General features: G+C 41.5%; 1 protein-coding gene across 3 annotated transcripts in view; it reads left to right on the top strand.

The window, feature by feature from the left end:
- The window catches only part of Ptp10D (Protein tyrosine phosphatase 10D), a 174,220-nt gene extending 157,780 nt beyond the window's left edge, over positions 1 to 16,440 (top strand). For 2 of the 3 annotated variants that reach the window (XM_075674744.1, XM_075674746.1), the window contains 3 exons: positions 1,751 to 1,886; positions 3,520 to 3,625; positions 10,007 to 16,440. In XM_075674744.1, coding sequence (XP_075530859.1) covers positions 1,751 to 1,886; positions 3,520 to 3,625; positions 10,007 to 10,038 — 274 coding nt within the window. In that variant the 3' untranslated portion in view covers positions 10,039 to 16,440. Of the gene's footprint in view, positions 1 to 1,750; positions 1,887 to 3,519; positions 3,626 to 6,926; positions 6,970 to 10,006 lie in introns of all 3 variants that reach the window. The other variant, XM_075674745.1, reaches the window with a different exon arrangement.
- The last annotated feature ends 4,768 nt before the right edge of the window (positions 16,441 to 21,208 follow it).

Consider the following 21,208-nt stretch of genomic DNA (forward strand, 5'->3'; position numbering starts at 1 on the left):
TTGCCGACTGACATGATATTTGATTTTTATTTGTCACAACCACACGTGAAAGCAGTAAAGTGATAGAGTAAACGGTGCTGCACTTTCCTGCTTTTATTTGGCTGACATCTGGAGTGGCTATGATTCCTTTTATGGTTGGCTGGCCGATTACCAGCTCTGGCATCTGCAAGTTTTCATGTCATTCACCCACGTTGTGCCTTTGACGAGGGGAACTACATGCACTTTCAAAGCATTAGCTTTCTTTAGCTCATTGCTTAGTTTGGCACTTTGGCATCATCCGCATTGGTGGGCAATCCCGGAGGTAGTGCAGTGCACATACAGTTGACACAGGTTGTACCACCGGGTATGTCATCAGTATGTGCCATCGTCATCACACCATCATCGTCTTGCTGTTGCTGTCATGCTGTCATCATCAAGCTATCGTCACCCGCCGTGGATGCTCAGTGGCTATGGTGTTGGGCTGCTGAACACGAGGTCGCGGGATCGAATCCCGGCCACGGCGGCCGCATTTCGGTGGGGGCGAAATGCGAAAACACCCGTGTGCTTAGATTTAGGTGCACGTTAAAGAACCCCAGGTGGTCGAAACTTCCGGTGTCCTCCACTACGGCGTGCCTCATAATTAGAAAGTGGTTTTGGCATGTGAAACGCCATAATTTAATTTAATTTTTGATCAAGCTATCGTCGCCATACAGTGATTGCACCATTATCTTCATACAATTCTCATCATACAGTCATCGTCACATAGTCTTCATCACGCTGCCATCATCCTACAATTATCGTCATCCAATTGTCATCATGTCATCGTCTTTTTATTGACGTCATTCCTTCTTTACTGTTCCACTGTAATCATGTCATACAATCACGATTATGCTGATGTTCTCATGTTATTGTCATCATTGCGTTGTTGTCATACAGTCATTGTCATAGAATCCCCAAACAGTCATAGTGATACTGCCATGGTTATTCCTTAGTTGTAATTCCAGCCTCATCATTCGACTTTCATCACGCCGTCATTGTCACACCATTGCCGCCATTGCCATGCTGGCATTATTATGCCGTCCTCATCAGTTCACCATCGTCATACCAATGCCATACCATCATCATCATAGCGCCTTTGTCTGCACCAGTGTATGCTTAGAAAACCAGCGAGGGCTCGAGCATTGGAGAACAGCACAGTAGTTTAGACGACAACGCCACAATACATGAAATGTATTTACAAACTCTGTACAGTGAAATGTCATGAAAGGAACTGGACCTTCAAACTCCTAAGCGATTCAACGAACTTCAGATAGGGAGCGAAGATGCCTAGCCCACACTGCAGCTAATGCATAAACGTTTGCATTGCACAGTCATCACCGTCCTGTGAGTTTTTTTTAAACGAGGTTGATGCAAATGGAGATTGCTCCTGAGAAGCATGCATCAACAGAGAGCGGGAACAAAACCAGCGATATCTCAACAGAAAAAACGCTGTATTTGAAGGTTAGGTTTGTATTTGTACAACTGAGCCGAGTTCCTTGTTAAAGTATTTGAAGGAACACACTTTATTCAGAACACGTCTTTCAGGCATAGATCATTTTTGCTCCCTACACGTGCTTTGTACCATGGTTTAGCAATTATAAACACGAAAATGTGGTGCTTAGTGGATGCATACGTGAATTTCTTTCAGGGGCCTTGGGCCGATGACATGTGACTAAATATGGTGCAGGTTGAAGCTGAGCATTCATGTTCATGGCACTTTTTTTTTGTCTAGTGCCGGTGTCGGTCGTTCTGGCACGTTTATTGCGCTGGACCGAATCCTACAAGGCCTGCGCAAGTATGACACGGTGGACATCTTTGGGATTGTCTACGAGATGCGTCGCGAGCGGGTCTGGATGGTCCAGAATGAGGTAAGGAGCTTTTATCATTGTTTGTTATCACAAGATAGTGATGGTGGACAGACAGAAGTAACGGCAGAAATTTTGAGTGGGAAGAATTTCAATGTTTATATCAGAACTATTTGTGCCCAAAGAGCCCAGCAATAATAAACGTGTTCACTATGGCAGCCCTTGTTGAAATGCTAATTCCTGTGCATCATGACCCTCCGGTGGGTCACACGCCATATCCTTGAGGTGCGCCTCGACCACGGAGCAAGAAATATTTAGGAGTGGAAACTCCGTTGTTTGCGGCGACCATTAAAGGTCACAAGCCCGCGGATATATTTTCATGCTGGCGGCACCTGGCGGCATGGGAAGAAATTACCGCCGTTTCGGTTGCCAGGGCAACCGGTTGAGCTTGTTGCTCCCGTTCGGCCGCGCGCGCCTGACTTCTACCACGGAGTGGCCGGAGCTGCCGGAGCCGCCGAGCCGTCTGCCGGGCGCTGCTTTTTTTTTCCGCTGCGGCTTCTGCAACGCGCCGCATGGTGCCGCCACTGCATACGGTAGCGTCGGCGCATGCAACAATTGTGACTTTTCTGGTCGCCCGCGCTCGCCCGCGCTGACGGGAGTTTCACCTCCTATATGTCTTACTCCGTGGCCTCGACCCACCAGTGAGTCATGCTCATTTGAAGCTTTCTGAACTTTAGAGCAAAGATGTTGCTTGAGCGCTACAGCAAAGCCCTGCATAGCCACAGAGGGAAATACCACCATAACCCATGTGACCACCCACATTGCAGTGAATGTATTAATTAATAACTATAGCGGTGAACATAACCAAATTCCGCCAAATCAAGTCGCATTTCTTGAGTCCATGCAATATTTCGTACATGCGTAGTCATAATTCTGGAACACTTGGTGGTGCTTTCATAGATTCCAGAATGTATGTGCGTATCACATGCTATCTCAATAAATATGGAGGCCTGTGTCACTATCGAATTGGTTACAATGCTTTCAAAGTTTGCAATATAGCAAGTATGTCCATTACAAGTGTGATAACATGGTTACAGTGATAATTCAGTGAAAGTGATTTCCAGAAGACATGCACTACAATATGACCTGGCACAGCATATCACGGTTTTCATTCATGTCACACTCATTGCATAGGTCCCTTGCACACAACTAATAATTCCCAGGCTAGTATTCTGCTACCTGTCTTTTTCTTTATAACGAAACTGCAGTTTAATGAAAACTGCAGCTATTGAAATGGTACTGTGTGTGAAACAAAACTGCCCATAGTTAAGGATAACCAGAACTATAAATCGTTAGGAACTGCTTTGGATGAAGTGCTTCAGATAAAATTCATGTTTTCTTTTACTGCTTAACTTTTTCATTTTGTAAAAGTAATTTGTTTTTTAATATAGAAATTCTTCTCAAGCATGTATGTCAGTGCATGCAAGGTCACGCCTTTTTATGTTATCATAACAGTACATGCTGAAGTCTTATCCTTTTGAAAGTAAACATTGTTTCTCCTTGAAATTATTTCATGTAATCCCTAATCCTAGCCTGTGCCATCTCAGACCAATTAATAACAACATTATTTACTTGTTTTCACATAATGGCTCAGCTTAAAATAAAAATTTCGATCTTTTGCTTTGTCACTTTGCAGCAACAGTACATCTGCATCCATCAGTGCCTGATGTGCGTTCTTGAAGGAAAAGAAGACGTTTTAGACTCTCCAAGACCTGAAGCGCATGACAACCAAGGTTTTGAGGGTGAGTAATTGGTAGTCCACACAAGCATACCATTTAAAATTGCATGGGCTATAGAGGCCTGAGTGCAGTACCTCTGTGCATAAAATTATTGTAACAAAAAAGCAATATGTTTTTACTGTTTATAAGCCAAACGTAACAAAAAAGAAGTGCTGTGGTTTTATTCTTCTGAAATCTTGTGGTGTCACAGATTATTGCTCTCACCAGAATGATCGCATCTAAAGTCGCATCGTCATTCAAATTTGATAAAGTGTAAAACTGTCATAGTGAAAACTAGTTGGTAAAAAATGATTGAATGAGATATTGCCTCTACCAAAACAAAACTTCGGCTTGTCATTCTATTAAACCAAGAAAACCCGCAGAATGTTGTCCTTCACTTGGGCATAGACTCCACAAGGCATATATAATGCATGTTATGTTTGTTGGTATTGTTGATATATACTTGTCCTGGCTTCTCAGTAGAACACTCACTCCCAGATATATCGAACTCAAAGGTAATCGCAAATTCATTCGATATATCAGTAATTCGAAATGTAGTATAATCCCTTTTGAAGCTTATCTGAGATCCCTGCGTGTCTCGGACACTTTCCCGAGACCGTCAACGGGATTTTGCAGATTTTCTTCTCCAAGGCTGCATCGAACAAACAGAAATTGAGTTATTTCTTTTCTCGGGAAAGTTGCAAGTCGATTGCACTGCGGTAAGGTTTTCGGAATGGTAACCCTGAACGCCCACATCACCCGGACGCGAGACTGTGGTGCACTTCGTGCGCGTCTCGCGTGTTGTGGAATGCGTATCTGACCGGGAGGCCTTTAGCGTTTTTGAAGCAGAGTGGAGATCTGCTCCTGCCGATAATGAACGGCCGCAGTTAGCAGAAGCCATATCTATATGTGCAGTGGGCAAAACTGGGGGCACCCTGCTTATTTTCCTTCATGGCATGTACTGCGCGTCAGATTCAATCTCTTGTTCGACAGCACCTGTGAAAACAGTGCTGTCTCAAATTTGTCAGCATTAAACATTTCTGACGATGCGATAAGTGATCACATGGCCACTAAGATAAGCACATTTGCAGGGGCGTGGTGCAGCGTTCGATATACCGAATGTGGCGGTGAACGGGAGTTCAATGATAGATGATAGGATAGTACTTCATTATACTCTTCATGGGATTTTCAAGGGGGATATTACGACTGTTCAGTATAGACAACAGCATGATATATCCTAGTTAGATATATCTCGAATCGAATGACAAATTTCATTAAATGGGAAAGCTAGAATTGGAGATTAACGTTGTGCTATACTATCCAATTTTCACAACAAAAATTTGAGCAAAACTTGGCACTGGCTGTTCTTTTCGCTTGCAGGTAGCACATATTCGCTGTTTCACTGGGAATTTGTACGGCACCACAAATTGTACTATCAGGCTGTCTTGACATGCGTAAAAAAGCATTAAGTAGCCCGCCTGTAATTCAGCTCTTAAGGTTGATGCTGCTTTAATATATGTGCCATGCAGTATGGAAGGCTTTATACAGTGGTTACAACGAGAAGCTTCTAACACAAAAAATAATTTGCTTCAAGCTTCAAGCAGTTGTCCTCTGAGTACATGCCTGCTGCATATGAGTTTCCGAAAAGTTATACGCCTACAGTCATAGTTGTTTTTATTGAGCTATGAAATTCCTTGTGTGAAAAGGTGGTACCGTTGTCAATTGCGGCTTTTGATTGATTTATGTAACTTTATGATGCGAGAAGCATTCTTCCTTTCCTAACACTTGTGTGCTATTATGTCTTACGTCCCTGTCTGCAGCCTTACGCACTACTTACTGACAAAACATGCTACTCATACTCCATCTGCTGAATTAATTGTGCAATGGCTTGTTTCACATATAGGTCACTTAAATATCTTATCAGAAACGGTATAAAAACAGGCTTTTTATTGGCTACAAAATTAAATTAAAATATCATGCCTAGTGTGGTGGTCACTTAACAGGTGCATGAGCCAAACTACCAGCCATCACTGATCTCCTGAGAAAACCACCGAACTGCTGTGGACGAAGTCTATTGCATTTCAGAAAAAACTGGTGACTTTTAGAAGCTAAACAAGGGCTTTCTGCAAAAAAACTGATGAAGATCTGTACATTTCTGGAAGGTTGTAGCCCCAAGTTTACAGATGGGCAACATTGCTTCTAAAATAACTACCACAAGTCTGAAGTGTCTGAAATGCAGAACTATGAGGCTTTAACTTCAGGGCTTATATGAAATTGTTACATTGTTTCTGTCTGTTTCACACAAGTCGTTTTGCAGAAGATTGCTTATAGAACCAAATGAAGCACAAAGTTATGTATGCTATAATTGATTGATAGATGTGACAGTCTTTTGCTGATAGCTGTAGAACCAGTTATGCTTAAAAGAGAGGTTAAATTTAGTGGAATAATTTGTACTGCTGTAAAGTCATAGAAAGCTCAAGTGCAGGAAGAAAAGGTATGTGGTTAAAGCAAAGAATTAGGCAATTGCTGACTACCAAATAACGCTTGTGTCAGAAATCCTTTCATTTAACCACATACCTCCTCTTCTCAAATATTACAAACAACTTTGGCAAGTTGTTCGAGGTGCATGAGTGAAAAGCCAATCAAAGCACAAAGTGTGGGAAGAGAAGTTATCTGGCTAAATGATTTGCAGATGCAAGTGATGACTACCAAATAGTTGATAGCAAGCATTAGTAAGCACTTGTGTCGAAAATTATTGTGTTGGTAATCAGCACTGGCCTGTTGTGGTGTCTGCTTTTTTTTTCATTTAACCAAATGCCTTCTTTTCCCAAGAATTATAGACACATGCCCTGACTATAGTGCCGACTACCAATATTAACTAACTGGTTGTCAGTACTAGCTAGTCAGCAATTACGTCTGTAATTCTTTGAGTTGATAACCACATACCTTTACTTCTCGCACTTCGTGTGGCTTTTTAATAATGAACCTCACCCAACTCACCCATATTAGTACCCTGATAACCTTTGACTTTATAAATACCTTTCTAGATTTAACCTAAGAATTACCAGGTGCATGGTAGCCTCTAAAGCTGCACCTTATTTTTTTAGCTGCGTGTTTAATGATTCCATAGGCGATTCATTGGTTCTAAAGCAGCAGGACAGTGTGCTTCACACGTGTAGCTATTTCCCAATGGTAAAAAAAAGTGTTGTGCATATATGGAAAAATGCTGGCAGACAGCAGCTTTACACATTCTACATCAGCTTTACTTACACTTAGGTGCTGTGGCAATATTGCTGTCTTTTTCTCTCTCCCTCTCTATTTTCAGCCCGAAGCTATTAGCCCGCCGCTCTGTAACTCTGCAAAACACGGTACCTATTCTGGCGATCCTTCTGGACTGTGATCTCCCAAACACCTGCGAGCTTAGTTTCCCGTACCCGCATCCCACAAATGCTTGAATCTGGGCGCTGTATTCTCAACCAATCACTCTGGCGATGCTTTCTTTTTCACGTTTGCATGTTGTAACATACAGAGCAATTCCTCGTTGTGACAACGGATATTTCTCAACGTTACTGTGTTCCTGCTGCGCACTTTACTGAAGCGTTCAGTCACCTGGTTAGAAATGCAAGTGCACCTGTCTTCAAGCTTCTTTTCTCATATCTGTGTCCGATAGTTTAGCTAATCAGTTCGTGCATTGAAGAGCAAGATATGCCCGAAAATTGTCATGTGTATGATTCTTAGGGTTGCATTCTGGGGCAGCTTATCGGATAAAATTATCGGCAAACATCGATTGGCTAGACCAGCGGAGGCATATATGTGATGGAAGAAACTTGTCGGAAGGTAGACCTTTATCGGCATTTTCACATATCACTGTCAATTGCACTGACAACCTATGCTGCAGGAATGTAGTGATGTTGATTAAAGCCTGTAGCTCTGAGACAGTGTGCTGTATGGGTGTGTCACACTCAAGTATCGCCATAAGTGACTGTGTTACAATACGGCCCCAGATTGTCTCCTTTACGTTCCTATGACCTGAAACGTATCAAGTGAAGCATGATGCAAGATGCATGCTTGATCTGCATTGCAATAGCTGGCTGGAGTTAAGTTTGGGTAAAATATTTTTATCAGAGCTATGTTCGCTATAACCTCAGCATCGTGCAGTTTGATGATGAATGTGGGTAGGAGATGCACATAGTTAAAGACACTAGGGCTGACTTGCAGCTAACTAATTTCTTTTTATAAGTCATCATTCAAGTATAGCACCTATATCTTATGTTCTTTGTATATTTGTGGCACATCTGAATGCCTTGATAACCTAGTCTTGATAACTCACCATGGGACCAGTACTGATGTTATTTATGCATATATGGATAATTCTGAATGTAGATTTAACGAACTGCTTATGTAATTGAAAATGAGACTGCAATTATGGAGCAGAGCAGCATCGAGGCCTTGTAACAATGCCATAAGCCTCTAAGAGGACAGAAATATAGGCCATGCATTCTCAACAGAGAGATGTTAATGCCTCATAGTAATATCATAACCTTTAGGGTAAATTATACGCAGTCATTATATGCAGAGCATTAAGAAAGAGCAGCAATAATGTATTATAAAGTTCCGTAAACAGCTTAGGTAACTGAAATATAAACCACATATTCTGGACAGTGTGATGTTAATGTCTCACAGCAATCAATATGTAAACAATTTAAGTAATCAATATGCAGACCACTCATTGGGACAAATCAGTGTTAATGTGTCCCAATAGTGTCGTACACCGCTCACATAGCTGAAATGTAGACCACACGTTTAGAACACAGCGGCATTAATAGGAGACGGTTAGTGTACGAGACACGTTATGGAGGTTGGTATTTCATTTGCTTCATCGCGAAAACCACTGCTAGGAAAACACAGCCGAAGAAACGGCAGAACACAAAGCACCATTGTCACTGCTGCTCTTATGCAGCGTTTTTCTTACACTGTTTCCATGGTGAAATTTACCGACACCTCGCTTACAACTTTTGTTCAATTTCATCAGCTTATTAAATGTTGCTAAAATCAGGAGCTCTCAGAGAAATATTATAGCATATTTTACTCACATAGCTGCAACTTCTGTTTACAGCATGGTAAACATGTGCGTAACCTTGTCTATATGCTCTTGGTTGCATGCGTCCTTGCATATTGCTCTTGGGGCTTTGTACCCTTGCACGGTTTTCTATTGAAACACTGCAGCATGAGCCAGTTCTACTGTTTCTTGCTTCAATGTTTGTCTGTGTTGCAATACCGTGCAGTCCACTTGTAGCAACGCAAACTATAATGATCACCAGTTGATCATAGCGAAGGGCACTGTCTGCTACAGACAACTACTAATGCCCTATTGCTATACAGCTGAACCTCATTATGAGGAAGCAGCTTGCAACATAAAAATACCTTAACTATATGTGACATTCGTATTAGCACTTATATGTTACGCACTGCTATCAGTGAGAAATGTTTTATATTGATTTCGTTATATCCGATAATTTGTCATATCCACTTTATTATATATTTAGGTTTAACTGCACTCATAATGGGAAAGAAAATTTGCTCAAGCATCACTCTCTATTTAGCTTTAATGATGTTGTTATGGGTGAATGGTGTTTATTTATAGGTGAGGTAGTGATAGCATCGAGATGCCGCAGCTAGCAATCGTATTTCTTTTCTTCTGCTTGCTCAGACCACGTTGTAGCAGTCTGATTTTTCATATAGTTTTTGTCGTCAGTGTACATGGACTACACGGTATTTTTTCGTACTACCGAAAACCTATTGTTGCCCGTTTTGTTTTCCCCATTCCCGCGATGTCTGCAAGTTTCTGTTTGTGATATATGTCGGAATATTTGGGCCACTGTTTCAGTGTGCAAACATTGGTTAGCGAAAAATTTTCCTCAAGAACAAAAAAACTGCTGTTTGAATCATGACCACTTTATGATACTGCAGCATAAATGAGCATAAAGTTTCTCAACTGTAAAAATTTCTTTGCGACAACTTTTTCATACTTCTACTGTTAGGTAAGTGAAATTTAATGCGAATATTGTAAGTGCCAAATGGCTGTAATTTTGCAAAAAGAAAGAAAGCCCTGACAGTGCCAAACTGCACTGTTTGTCAATGCAAATATATCGGCAGATAGCAACACTGAAAATAATAATAAAAAAGACATTTGGCTTCGACACTTGGTTTCAGATTATGTGACTCGGGAACCTTTGTATAAATAGCTTATCATCAATTTTCAGTTACGGGCACTCTATCGCTGGTCTAGACTGTAACTTCACCTGCATGCTTACGACTGGCAACATTTGTGATTTGGAATCTGCTTGGCCCCAGAAAAAGCAAAAGAAAATTCATTTTGCCTTCTTGATTCTTTCCTTTCTGCAGATGACGAAGGGATAGCCGAATCTGGAATATGACCTTAAAGCGCCCCACTAGGATGCCCGCAAAGCGACTTGTTCGTGCGATCTACGCAAGCCAAGACGTCGTCTCCTCGTAGACTTCACTCACTTCCTGGCCTATAGACCCTTGGCTGCCACGTTGCAGTTGACTCGGGAGCAATAACGACCACTCCCTCATCCTCCCCTTTTTATTCCTCAAGACGTGTTCTTAGTATCCAAGCCAAGGAAAAAGCCAAACAGTGCTGTGCGTGGTACAGACAACAAAGAAACCCATGGTTTCCACAGTGCTGTCGTGGGGAGGTGATGTGCAAGAAGAAAGAAAAAAAACGAACCCTTCGCAACCTTCAAGGCAGACTTTTTGTGCGTGTGTTCAAGTGTGTGCGTGTAAATACAACGAGTAATTTATCGCTGAACTTTATCTCGGACGTGCCAGAACTTTTCGTGCCTAACAGTATTGTGACTGGAACCCTGCATGAAGCTAAAAGGCTACTGGAAAGTCGGAAGATTGCGTGGACATGTAATGTCGAGATACTTAGTGCTTTTAACAATGTTTCTTCTAAAAACATTCACAGTTTTTGAAGTGCTGTTCAGTGCAGCGTTAAATATTGTGAGGAGAGGATAGTACAATGATGACAGGTGAAAAATGTTATCCTCATTAGCATATTATACCAACTGCATTTGCAAAAATCCTTCGTGCTTCATTAAGACAATTACATGTGCACATGTGTATAACACAGTGCCGTTCTGGCACAATGAACTAAGCTGAATGCTGGAGAATTGTGTTCATTATAAGTATTATGACTTATGAATCTCTCTGGTGAGTGGTACTACGTTTTAAGGTGTCGTGTGTTCATGCATAGCTTTTCAGTAGACCTAATTGGAGCCATCATTTCTAGAGCAGCATTAACTCTTTGCATAATTATAGATTAAGTTTAGAGCTTCACTGAGGCTGCTTGAAATACAGGATATATGATTACAGCTACTAATCATATTCTTTGTGTGGCTTTGTAAATCTAAAGTGGCCTGAAGTTTGCCGCAAGCGCATAACTTCACTACAGGTTGTTATCCTGTAACATTTTTCAGGATATAATAGATGCGATGTTACAATGCACAATGTGTGTTTACTGATTCATTGCACAGCTTAAAAAATTAAACTGTGCATGACAATGACAAAACTTAATGAAAAATTTAAAAGAAAGGTCGGCAGCATATCTATTCATATTAGTCGATATGAGTTGATCAGATTGCTTAACATCTGCTTGACAACTAGGCAATGGCGCCTATTCCTGCTCTTTCTTGGCACTTATTGCATGCAGTACCTCTTTACTGAAGGCCTCATTTTATCTTGATTTAAAATCATGCTCTGATAAGTGTCTTTTTATAAGGCGCGATGATGAACTAATAACAATGACAAACAGATAATGATATCAATAATGTTGCAGCATTCTCTTGCAGCGCGAAGATATGTTCTTGGCCTTATAGGATATTTGGGTTAATTCTCAGTGCAGGGTGTTCTAGCCATGGTATACCAGCTCACTGGTTATATTTTTGGCATCTTGTACAGACTTGGTCATTGCCTATCACACTATTGCAGGCTTGTCTTGCAGTGTGATAAGTAGGCAACATGTTGGTAGTTGATGATACACTGTGCAACCTCAAGTGAACTCCTGTTTTGCTGTACAGGGCTCTTCATGCTGCCACCTTCACAAATCATGTACATTGACATATCAAGAATACATAATGAGCTTATCTAACTTCCATGGTAGACATGCATGAATTTGATAGGCAAGCTGTTGGAAATCCCATATTTCCATGTGCATAACCTGGCCTTGTATATAATCCTTCACTCTTATGACAACTACCAAAAAAACCTCTTTTAAACCCACACAAGATCAATTTCAGCAACAGTAATTTAAATTCAGCAACATTCAAATTCAAAGAAAAAGAGCAACGCAGCATGACTGCAATCAAGAAACACAACTCCAGAAAAAAAACACGTTTTATGACCTGCACTACATCACTGCACTTTCACTGCGCCTCTCTGATAAAGCACTTTGCAGCTTCATGGAATTTCTGTTAACCTTTACACACAAACTCTTGCTTCATTTGCAACTTCACGACGATACAATTAGTTTCAAGTGCAGCTTCACGGCAAGACACAATCCTTATTGATGTGAAGCTGCACTGAAAGGTGAATTTTTTCATGAACTCGCACTCCACTTCATTCTGGAACTTTTTTCGTCTTTTAGTCAGGGTTATTAGTGGAAAACCGCAAATTGAGTAATTGCACTTATTTTAATATTCTTTAATAGAAGCACTGTTGGTAGCAACAAAGGGTACACTAAACTACATGTGCTAGTAATTACTTCGCGAGGTAATATCTACATAGCAAAGAAACAGCCTTAGATTAGGCGCAGAACAGTAACTAGACCCAATGAAGTGAAAGATGCCTAGGGTCTCATTTCTTGTGTGTTAGAGTGCTTGAATATGTAAACTACATATGTGATATGTCTGCATGTAGTTATGGTTGCTAATTAAAAGACCTACACTTGAAAATTGCCTCTCAACTTTTATTAATTGCTGTACGTATTTTAGTGATAGCAAAGCAAGTAGTAGCAAGCAAGAGGCAAATCAATGCATTGAGCAAGGCAGTGCTGGTCATGGTATGATTCTTAATACAATGTGTAGTGAAGTTTCTGCCACTTCACTGCATTTGGATTTGAATAGTAAAACTCAGTACACTTACATTTAATAAAAACAGGTAAATACTACACGCTTGGGCAAAGCAGGAGGTATTGTCACAATGTAGTGATGGGGAACAATAGAACGACCAAGAGTGCTAGTTACAACTTCAACTCTTCATTTGGAAAATGGCTGTTGTTCACTGGCTAACCACTGGTATAATATAGTACCATTATAGTTGAAAAGTTAATGCTATTGTGTAACACCTGCTGACATACCTGAGCTGCTGTACTGAACATACAGCTGGCTTAAATTTTGAGCCTTGGCAAATGCAGCAGCAATCAGGTTTATTTCTTGTGTCTCACATTACTACCTGCCTTGTAACTGTTGCTGATACCCCTCTGATTTAACTGTACCCTTCATCTGGTTGCAGTGTGCATTTTAATTACATCTCATAATTGCATCTATATACTAAGCTATTACTTGAGCAACTTGTCATCATTGTGCCTATTCTAAGGATCATGTTCTCAGCACAGGCTCAAAACCACCCATGTAGACTAAACATCCTTTTTCTCTCATTGAACACCCCAAGTAGCATGGTATGTGGGCCCATCTAAGTGACGACATCAGGCCCAGCATTGCTGTCATGCCAACGATGGGTATATAGAGTGTATGATGGCATAGTTGGAACAACACTGACCCAGCATGGGGCTAACATTCGCCTAGGTATGAGTACTACTTGGGTTATTTTCCTTCATTGATAAGGAATATTGAACTTTATCTGCTCATATGTAAAAGCCACAACCCTTGTCAAGGAAGGAAAGCAGTGAGGGAGCAAGAAAATGGCTTGTAGACCGTTATGGCACACTCATGTATATAATGTTACATAGTCCAGCCGCTATCAATTATATATCTACTGATGGGCCTCCGGCACAGTTGTTCACTAGGTATGTGCCTTTTCTGTACGGCCTTCAAGAATCGCAGCGTTCCTTTCTGAAATGTACAAAAATATTGCGTTCCACACGTACTTCTTGTTTGCAAGCCAAGCTTTCTCACTTTTTATTTAAATTTCAACTCTCGCTTTATCTCAGTTTTGCTCTTCGTTCGCCTGGCACTTTCGGCTAGCATTTGCCGCGTAATTTACGGCGTGTTTTCACATAGGTTCTCATTTAGAGTATGTCAGATGTGGTACATTGTATTATGGAGAACTGGCAAGTAGAAAGTTTTTGAGAGGTCTAAGTGAATGTTAAAGCAGATTCATAGCTGATAGTTTGTTTCTGTAAGTTTTAGTAATGGATGTACCTAGTGTCAGCCTATCCTAAGAAAAAAGTAACAGATGTCATGCAGAGTGCACACGTTCGCTGGATGGAACTGCCTATGCACTATAGCATCAGGGCAGCATATTGAGTCAGCCTGAAGGTGTTAAGATTGTATTGCACATACACTTGCAATTGTTGCCGGCAGATATTGTGGTGATACAAGGAAGCAATAGCAACCACACTCTACTTTCGATAGTTCCAACTTGTATGCATTACAATTTAAGTTAATTCGTACTGATTGCTAGTTTCTGGTTGGCTGTCTACATCTTCATTTTGAAAAGTTGCATGACTCGAATAAAGCTAATGGTTAAGTGAAGCTCCTCGCTTTCCAGGGCCGAGTAGTTTGGCCAAAGACCGCTAATGAAGGGCTGTCTGTAAGGCATGAATAGTGAGAGCATGGACGTATTTCATATGTCAGTTTATGCCTAAATTGGCAGGCCCCACTGCAGGTAGACTCCAACTGAAGTACACATCGGAGCTGATAAGGCTTCATTGGCTTGGTTCAGTGAGTCGGTCACTGGAGCCTACTACGGGGGAAACCTCAGTGATCCAATGGAACCCAGAAATGGCCTGTCGCTTATATTTGTACAGTAAGGCCCCGCTCTTAGGGAAAGCACATAATTTGTAAAGCGAACATAGCCTAAACACTTCTACTTTAATGACAAAAAATTATAAGATTGAATGCATTAATGAATAGTTTACATGCTGTCATGCCAAGATTCAACTGTAGTTGGTATTCAAATATGAATTGGATGTTCCCTTTAGCAATAGATTACACTGTACATTGTTTTTGGCCATATCTGTTCATATGAGGACACATAATTCAGTATATTACCGCTTTCTATTCAAGTTCATGTATTTCCAACTAAAATCTGGTTTCTAGGAGATCTAATTAATGTGTGAGTCAACTGCGTGTGTACTTATATATATACTGATTGGCACTATTCTACTGAAGTTGGCTTACTGTCTTCCAATTGAAAACTGAACACCACTGTTTATTCTAGACATGTCGTAAGCTAATATTCAATGTTGCCAAGCGACCATGGTATAGCTAAACTTAGAGTAGGAGTAGGTCTTAAAAGGTTCACAATTTATCAAATATGCACATTTTCCTTGGATCAGTTCACATCTCCGTACTGGGGCTGCGTATAATTTATAGCTGTAGTGTCTAAAATAATGTAACAATGTAAGTGCTTAGAGAGGTGATAAGTACGTATCTGCAGAAAATGGTTGCTTTAAGATGCTCATGCTCAGAGCACCCAGTTCGAATCTCACAGGCGCCAAATTCTGCGAGAACACTTTCAACACATCTGAGAGCTTCGACGGAATCTTTTTATTGTAACTTCTAAGAGTGATTATAAGCATGTGTAAGTTGTTGCATCAAGAGCTTGCTTAAAAACTTGCGACATGTTTAAATTGCAGAAAATCTTATTGCAAGCCTTATTACACCGTTTTTTTTTCGAACATAATGATATGCAAAATTCTTTATAGTTGTATTCGAGGTGTTCATACAAAACTGTCGTTATCACTGTTCTTTAGTGCTGAGTTTGCATTGGTGGTATTTTGGAGAATTTTCATTGCATGTTCCTGATCCTAATGCTTATTGTTGTCCATAATATTCAGGAGATGAGTGTATTGTTACTGCTGTCTAATATATTCTGAAAATTGATTGGTGTTATGAATGCAGGAAATAATGAAAAAGCTTTATGAGATATTCTTGTTTGCTCCAAGTGATCGCGCATAGACTGCACCTATCTGCAGAGGATGTATTTTGCATTAGTGGCTGACCATTACGAAAAGTGTTTTCAATGAATGACAAAGCCTCGTGAGATTGACCTTAGGCAGGTTTTCCGATGATGTCACAGAGCATTTAACTGAGAGTCAATGTCACGTGCCAACAGCAACTGTTGCTATAACTGCCGAAAGCTCAGAATTTCGTTCTTTTCTAAGCTGGAAACGAGACAGTTAAGAGGCAGTTTAGAATAGGCTCATGACAAAGTAGTTTAGCGTGTGCTACTGGATGAGTGCTATAACAAATCACCATGATGTAACTATAATACTTCTTACAGTCTTCACTTCTATTTGCAATTATATCTGAAGGACTATCAACTAGAAAACTATTCTAATTGCATTCTGGAGTTAACCTATATCTCAAAGATGTGCATTGTTGTCCATCGCGTTTCAAGTGTAGTACTAACGGATGTTGACTATTTTTGTTAAGTTTTAAGCCTTGTTCATATTCAGTGCACTTTTGCATTCCTTGTGCATGCTGGCTTCTTCATTTCTTCTGTAAATTTCACACTGTTGACCTCTGTAAGCATGAAGATCTGGATACTGCCTGTTACTCGTTCAATGCTTTGACTAGCGAATGCAATCAGAAGTGATAAGAGTGAATGAACAATAAAAGTGAAACACTGAATCAGCCTGCAGTGTCATTTGCTTCTTAAAGATCAGCAGAAAGCGAGCATGTCATCCGCAAGATTGTCATGCGTCCCAATAAACATCCCCTATTGGTCCTGTTGACCAATGTGAGCAGCAAAGGAAATGTGATAGCAAAAGGTAAGTATATCATTAAAGATAAAGGGCTTTCACCCACCAGTACAATAGGCTATACATACTGGGTCATAGTGAAGAGTACATACACATTGTCACAGGCGAAACAACAGAGACAGCCAGGAGTTCATGTCTTTAACAGAAAATCGACAACGAAGGCGTTCTCCTCTTCTTCCAACCCCTCAAACGTGTACGTGCCACAGTGGATGGCTCTTGTGCCATGGCATGTGTCATGACCCCCCCCCCCCCGTCTAAAGAAGCCTTGTCTCAGGGCTGTATATGAGGGTAAAAGAAAAAAAGAAAGACATGTGTCGTCACGCGAAATTACAATTTGTAGCTGTAAAGAAGGAATATAAGAAAGAAAGACAGGACACAACAAAAGCGAACAAGAAACAATAACAAAAAGAACGATGTTTTGTCATCAATGTAGTAAAGTCACTCGACGATCGAGTAACGGCGTGAAAAATGTGGCTCAAGTCTTGAAGCATGAACAAAATTAGCTTGAAGAAGCCGACGGGAGTTTCTTGAGGTGCCTTCTGGGAGAACCTCGTAGATAACGTCGCTGAGTCGCCGTACAACCTTGTAAGGACCGAATTGGTGACGCAGCAAATTTTTGGACCTGCCACGCTGTTGGATGCGGGTCCAAACTAACACTTCATCGCCACGATTGTAGGTAAATTAGTGCTGAAAAAGGTTGTAGCGGCATGCCTGTCCGGTTTGTCAAAACTGAATACGGCAGCGCTCCAGTTGACAGCCTCCTCGCCGCGATGAGCGCACATAGCAGCATCCGTGTGAAACATTCCCAAATTGTCGGGAAGGAGCAGGGCGTCGAGCAGTGCGGTGATCCCTCAACCCTGGACTAAGTGAAAAGGGGTGAATTCTGGACATTCCTAAATTGCGGTATTGTACGCTAAAGTAATGTAAGGAAGGACATGGGGGGGGGGGGGGTCCTAGATATTGTGGTCAATGGCTACATACATTGATAGCCTATCCGCGATCGTTTTCTTCAGGCATTTGGTCAATCCATTTGGTTGCGGGTGTTTGGGATTTATCGCGTAAATACGCATCGGCGAATGCCTGAGAAGTGATATATGCGAAGAACGAGGGATTTCGAGGCATCTCATTTTTCCTGTCGAAAATGACTAATTTCATGGGCTACAGCCTTGGCGTTTTTCCATTTTTCTCGAGAAAATTATTCTGTCCCCATTCGTTTATTTAGAGCGTAAATACGCATTGGCGCATGCGTGGGCAGGGATATATGCGAAGAACGAGGGCTTTAGAGGGATCTCATTTTTCTTGTCGAAAATGACTAATTTCATGGGCTATAGCCTTGGCGTTTTTCCACTTTTCTCGAGAAAATTATTCTGTCCCCTTTCGTTTAATTATCGCGTAAATACACATCGGCGCATGAGGGGGGAGGGATATATGCGAAGAACGAGGGCTTTAGAGGGATCTCATTTTTCCTGTTGAAAACGAATAATTTCGTGGGCTATAGCCTTGGCGTTTTTCCATTTTTCTCGAGAAAATTATTCTGTCCTCATTCTTTATTTATCGCATAAATACGCATTGGCGCATGCGCGGGGAGGGATATATGCGAAGAACGAGGGCTTTAGAGGGATATCATTTTTCCTGTCGAATATGAATAATTTCATGGGCTATAGCCTTGGCGTTTTTCCATTTTTCTCGAGGAAATTATTCTGTGCCCATTCGTTGATTTATCGCGTAAATACGCATTGGTACATGCGTGGGGAGGGATATATGCGAAGAACGAGGGCTTTAGAGGGATCTCATTGTTCCTGTCGAAAATGACTAATTTCATGGTATAGCCTTGGCGTTTTTCCATTTTTCTCGAGAAAATTATTCTGTCCCCATTCGTTTATTTATCGCATAAATACGCATTGGCGCATGCGTGGGGAGGGATATATGCGAAGAACGAGGGCTTTAGAGGGATATCATTTTTCCTGTCGGAAATGACTAATTTCATGGGCTATAAGCCTTGGCGTTTTTCCATTTTTCTCGAGAAAATTATTCTGTCCCCATTCGTTTATTTAGAGCGTAAATACGCATTGGCGCATGCGTGGGGAGGGATATATGCGAAAAACGAGGGCTTTAGAGGGATCTCATTTTTCCTGTCGAAAATGACTAATTTCATGGGCTATAGTATAGCCTTGGCGTTTTTCCATTTTTCTCGAGAAAATTATTCTGTCCCCATTCGTTTATTTAGCGCGTAAATACGCATTGGCGCATACGGGGGGAGGGATATATGCGAAGAACGAGGCCTTTAGAGGGATATCATTTTTCCTGTCGAAAATGAATAATTTCATGGGCTATAGCCTTGGCGTTTTTCTATTTTTCTCGAGAAAATTATTCTGTGCCCATTCGTTTATTTATCGCGTAAATACCCATTGGCGCATGCGTGGGAAGGGATATATGCGAAGAACGAGGGCTTTAGAGGGACCTGATTTTTCCTGTCGAAAATGACTAATTTCATGGGCTATAGCCTTGGCGTTTTTCCATTTTTCTCGAGAAAATTATTCTGTCCCCATGCGTTTATTTATCGCATAAATACGCATTGGCGCATGCGTGGGGAGGGATATATGCGAAGAACGAGGGCTTTAGAGGGATATCATTTTTCCTGTCGGAAATGACTAATTTCATGGGCTATAAGCCTTGGCGTTTTTCCATTTTTCTCGAGAAAATTATTCTGACACATGCTCTGGGAGTGTGCCGGCAACAACGGTAATCAAAGCAGCTCCGTTGGCGACGCGTCCAGAATCGCGGCTGTTGCCAGAGTAGGAGAAAGCTCGAGCTCCGTTCTTCCCGACGCCGCCCCGGATGCGGGAGCCGCCGGGGACCTTCTCCGTAGGCGTCGCCGCCGCTGGGAGGCGGCTATCAGAAGTTCAGAGCTGGCAGACCAGCTCTGGGCCGTCCGGCAAGCCAAAGATGCCGCTCGAGTCCAAGAACTTCGAGCCGTCACCTGAGGCCACCACATCAAGAACTGCCGGACTATTCTTTACTAAAGTTTCTTCTTCTTCTTCTTGTCCCCATTCGTTTATTTATCGCGTAAATACGCATTGACGCATGCGTGGGGAGGGATATATGCGAAGAACGAGGGCTTTAGAGGCATCTCATTTTTCCTGTCGAAAATGAATAATTTCATGGGCTATAGCCTTGGCGTTTTTCCATTTTTCTCGAGAAAATGATTCTGTGCCCATTCGTTTATTTATCGCGTAAATACCCATTGGCGCATGCGTGGGGAGGGATATATGCGAAGAACGAGGGCTTTAGAGGGATCTCATTTTTCCTGTCGAAAATGACTAATTTCATGGGCTATAGCCTTGGCGTTTTTCCATTTTTCTCGAGAAAATTATTCTGTCCCCATTCGTTTAATTATCGCGTAAATACACATCGGCGCATACGGGGGGAGGGATATATGCGAAGAACGAGGGCTTTAGAGGGATATCATTTTTCCTGTCGAAAATGAATAATTTCATGGGCTATAGCCTTGGCGTTTTTCCATTTTTCTCGAGAAAATTATTCTGTCCCCATTCGTTGATTTATCGCGTAAATACGCATTGGTGCATGCGTGGGGAGGGATATATGCGAAGAACGAGGGCTTTAGAGGCATCTCATTTTTCCTGTCGAAAATGAATAATTTCATGGGCTATAGCTTGGCGTTTTTCCATTTTTCTCGAGAAAATTATTCTGTCCCCATTCGTTTAATTATCGCGTCAATACACATCAACGCATGCGGGGGGAGGGATATATGCGAAGAACGAGGGCCTTAGAGGGATATCATTTTTCCTGTCGAAAATGAATAATTTCATGGGCTATAGCCTTGGCGTTTTTCCATTTTTCTCGAGAAAATTATTCTGTCCCCATTCGTTTAATTATCGCGTCAATACACATCGGCGCATGCGGGGGGAGGGATATATGCGAAGAACGAGGGCTTTAGAGGGATATCATTTTTCCTGTCGAAAATGAATAATTTCATGGGTTATAGCCTTGGCGTTTTTCCATTTTTCTCGAGAAAATTATTCTGTCCCCATTCGTTTAATTATCGCGTCAATACACATCGGCGCATGCGGGGGGAGGGATATATGCGAAGAACGAGGGCTTTAGAGGGATCTCATTTTTCCTGTCGAAAATGAATAATTTCATGGGCTATAGCCTTGGCGTTTTTCCATTTTTCTCGAGAAAATTATTCTGTCCCATTCGTTTAATTATCGCGTAAATACACATCGGCGCATACGGGGGGAGGGATATATGCGAAGAACGAGGGCTTTAGAGGGATATCATTTTTCCTGTCGAAAATGACTAATTTCCTGGGCTATAGCATTGGCGTTTTTCCATTTTTCTCGAGAAAATTATTCTGTCCCCATTCGTTTTTTATCGCGTAAATACGCATTGGCGCATGCGTGGGGAGGGATATATGCGAAGAACGAGGGCTTTAGGGGGATCTCATTTTTCCTGTCGAAAATGACTAAGTTCATGGGCTATAGCCTTGGCGTTTTTCCATTTTTCTCGAGAAAATTATTCTGTGCCCATTCGTTTATTTATCGCGTAAATACCCATTGGCGCATGCGTGGGAAGGGATATATGCGAAGAACGAGGGCTTTAGAGGGATATCATTT

This window comes from Dermacentor variabilis, chromosome 11 (assembly GCF_050947875.1).
Source record: "Dermacentor variabilis isolate Ectoservices chromosome 11, ASM5094787v1, whole genome shotgun sequence".
Lineage (NCBI taxonomy): Eukaryota > Metazoa > Arthropoda > Arachnida > Ixodida > Ixodidae > Dermacentor > Dermacentor variabilis.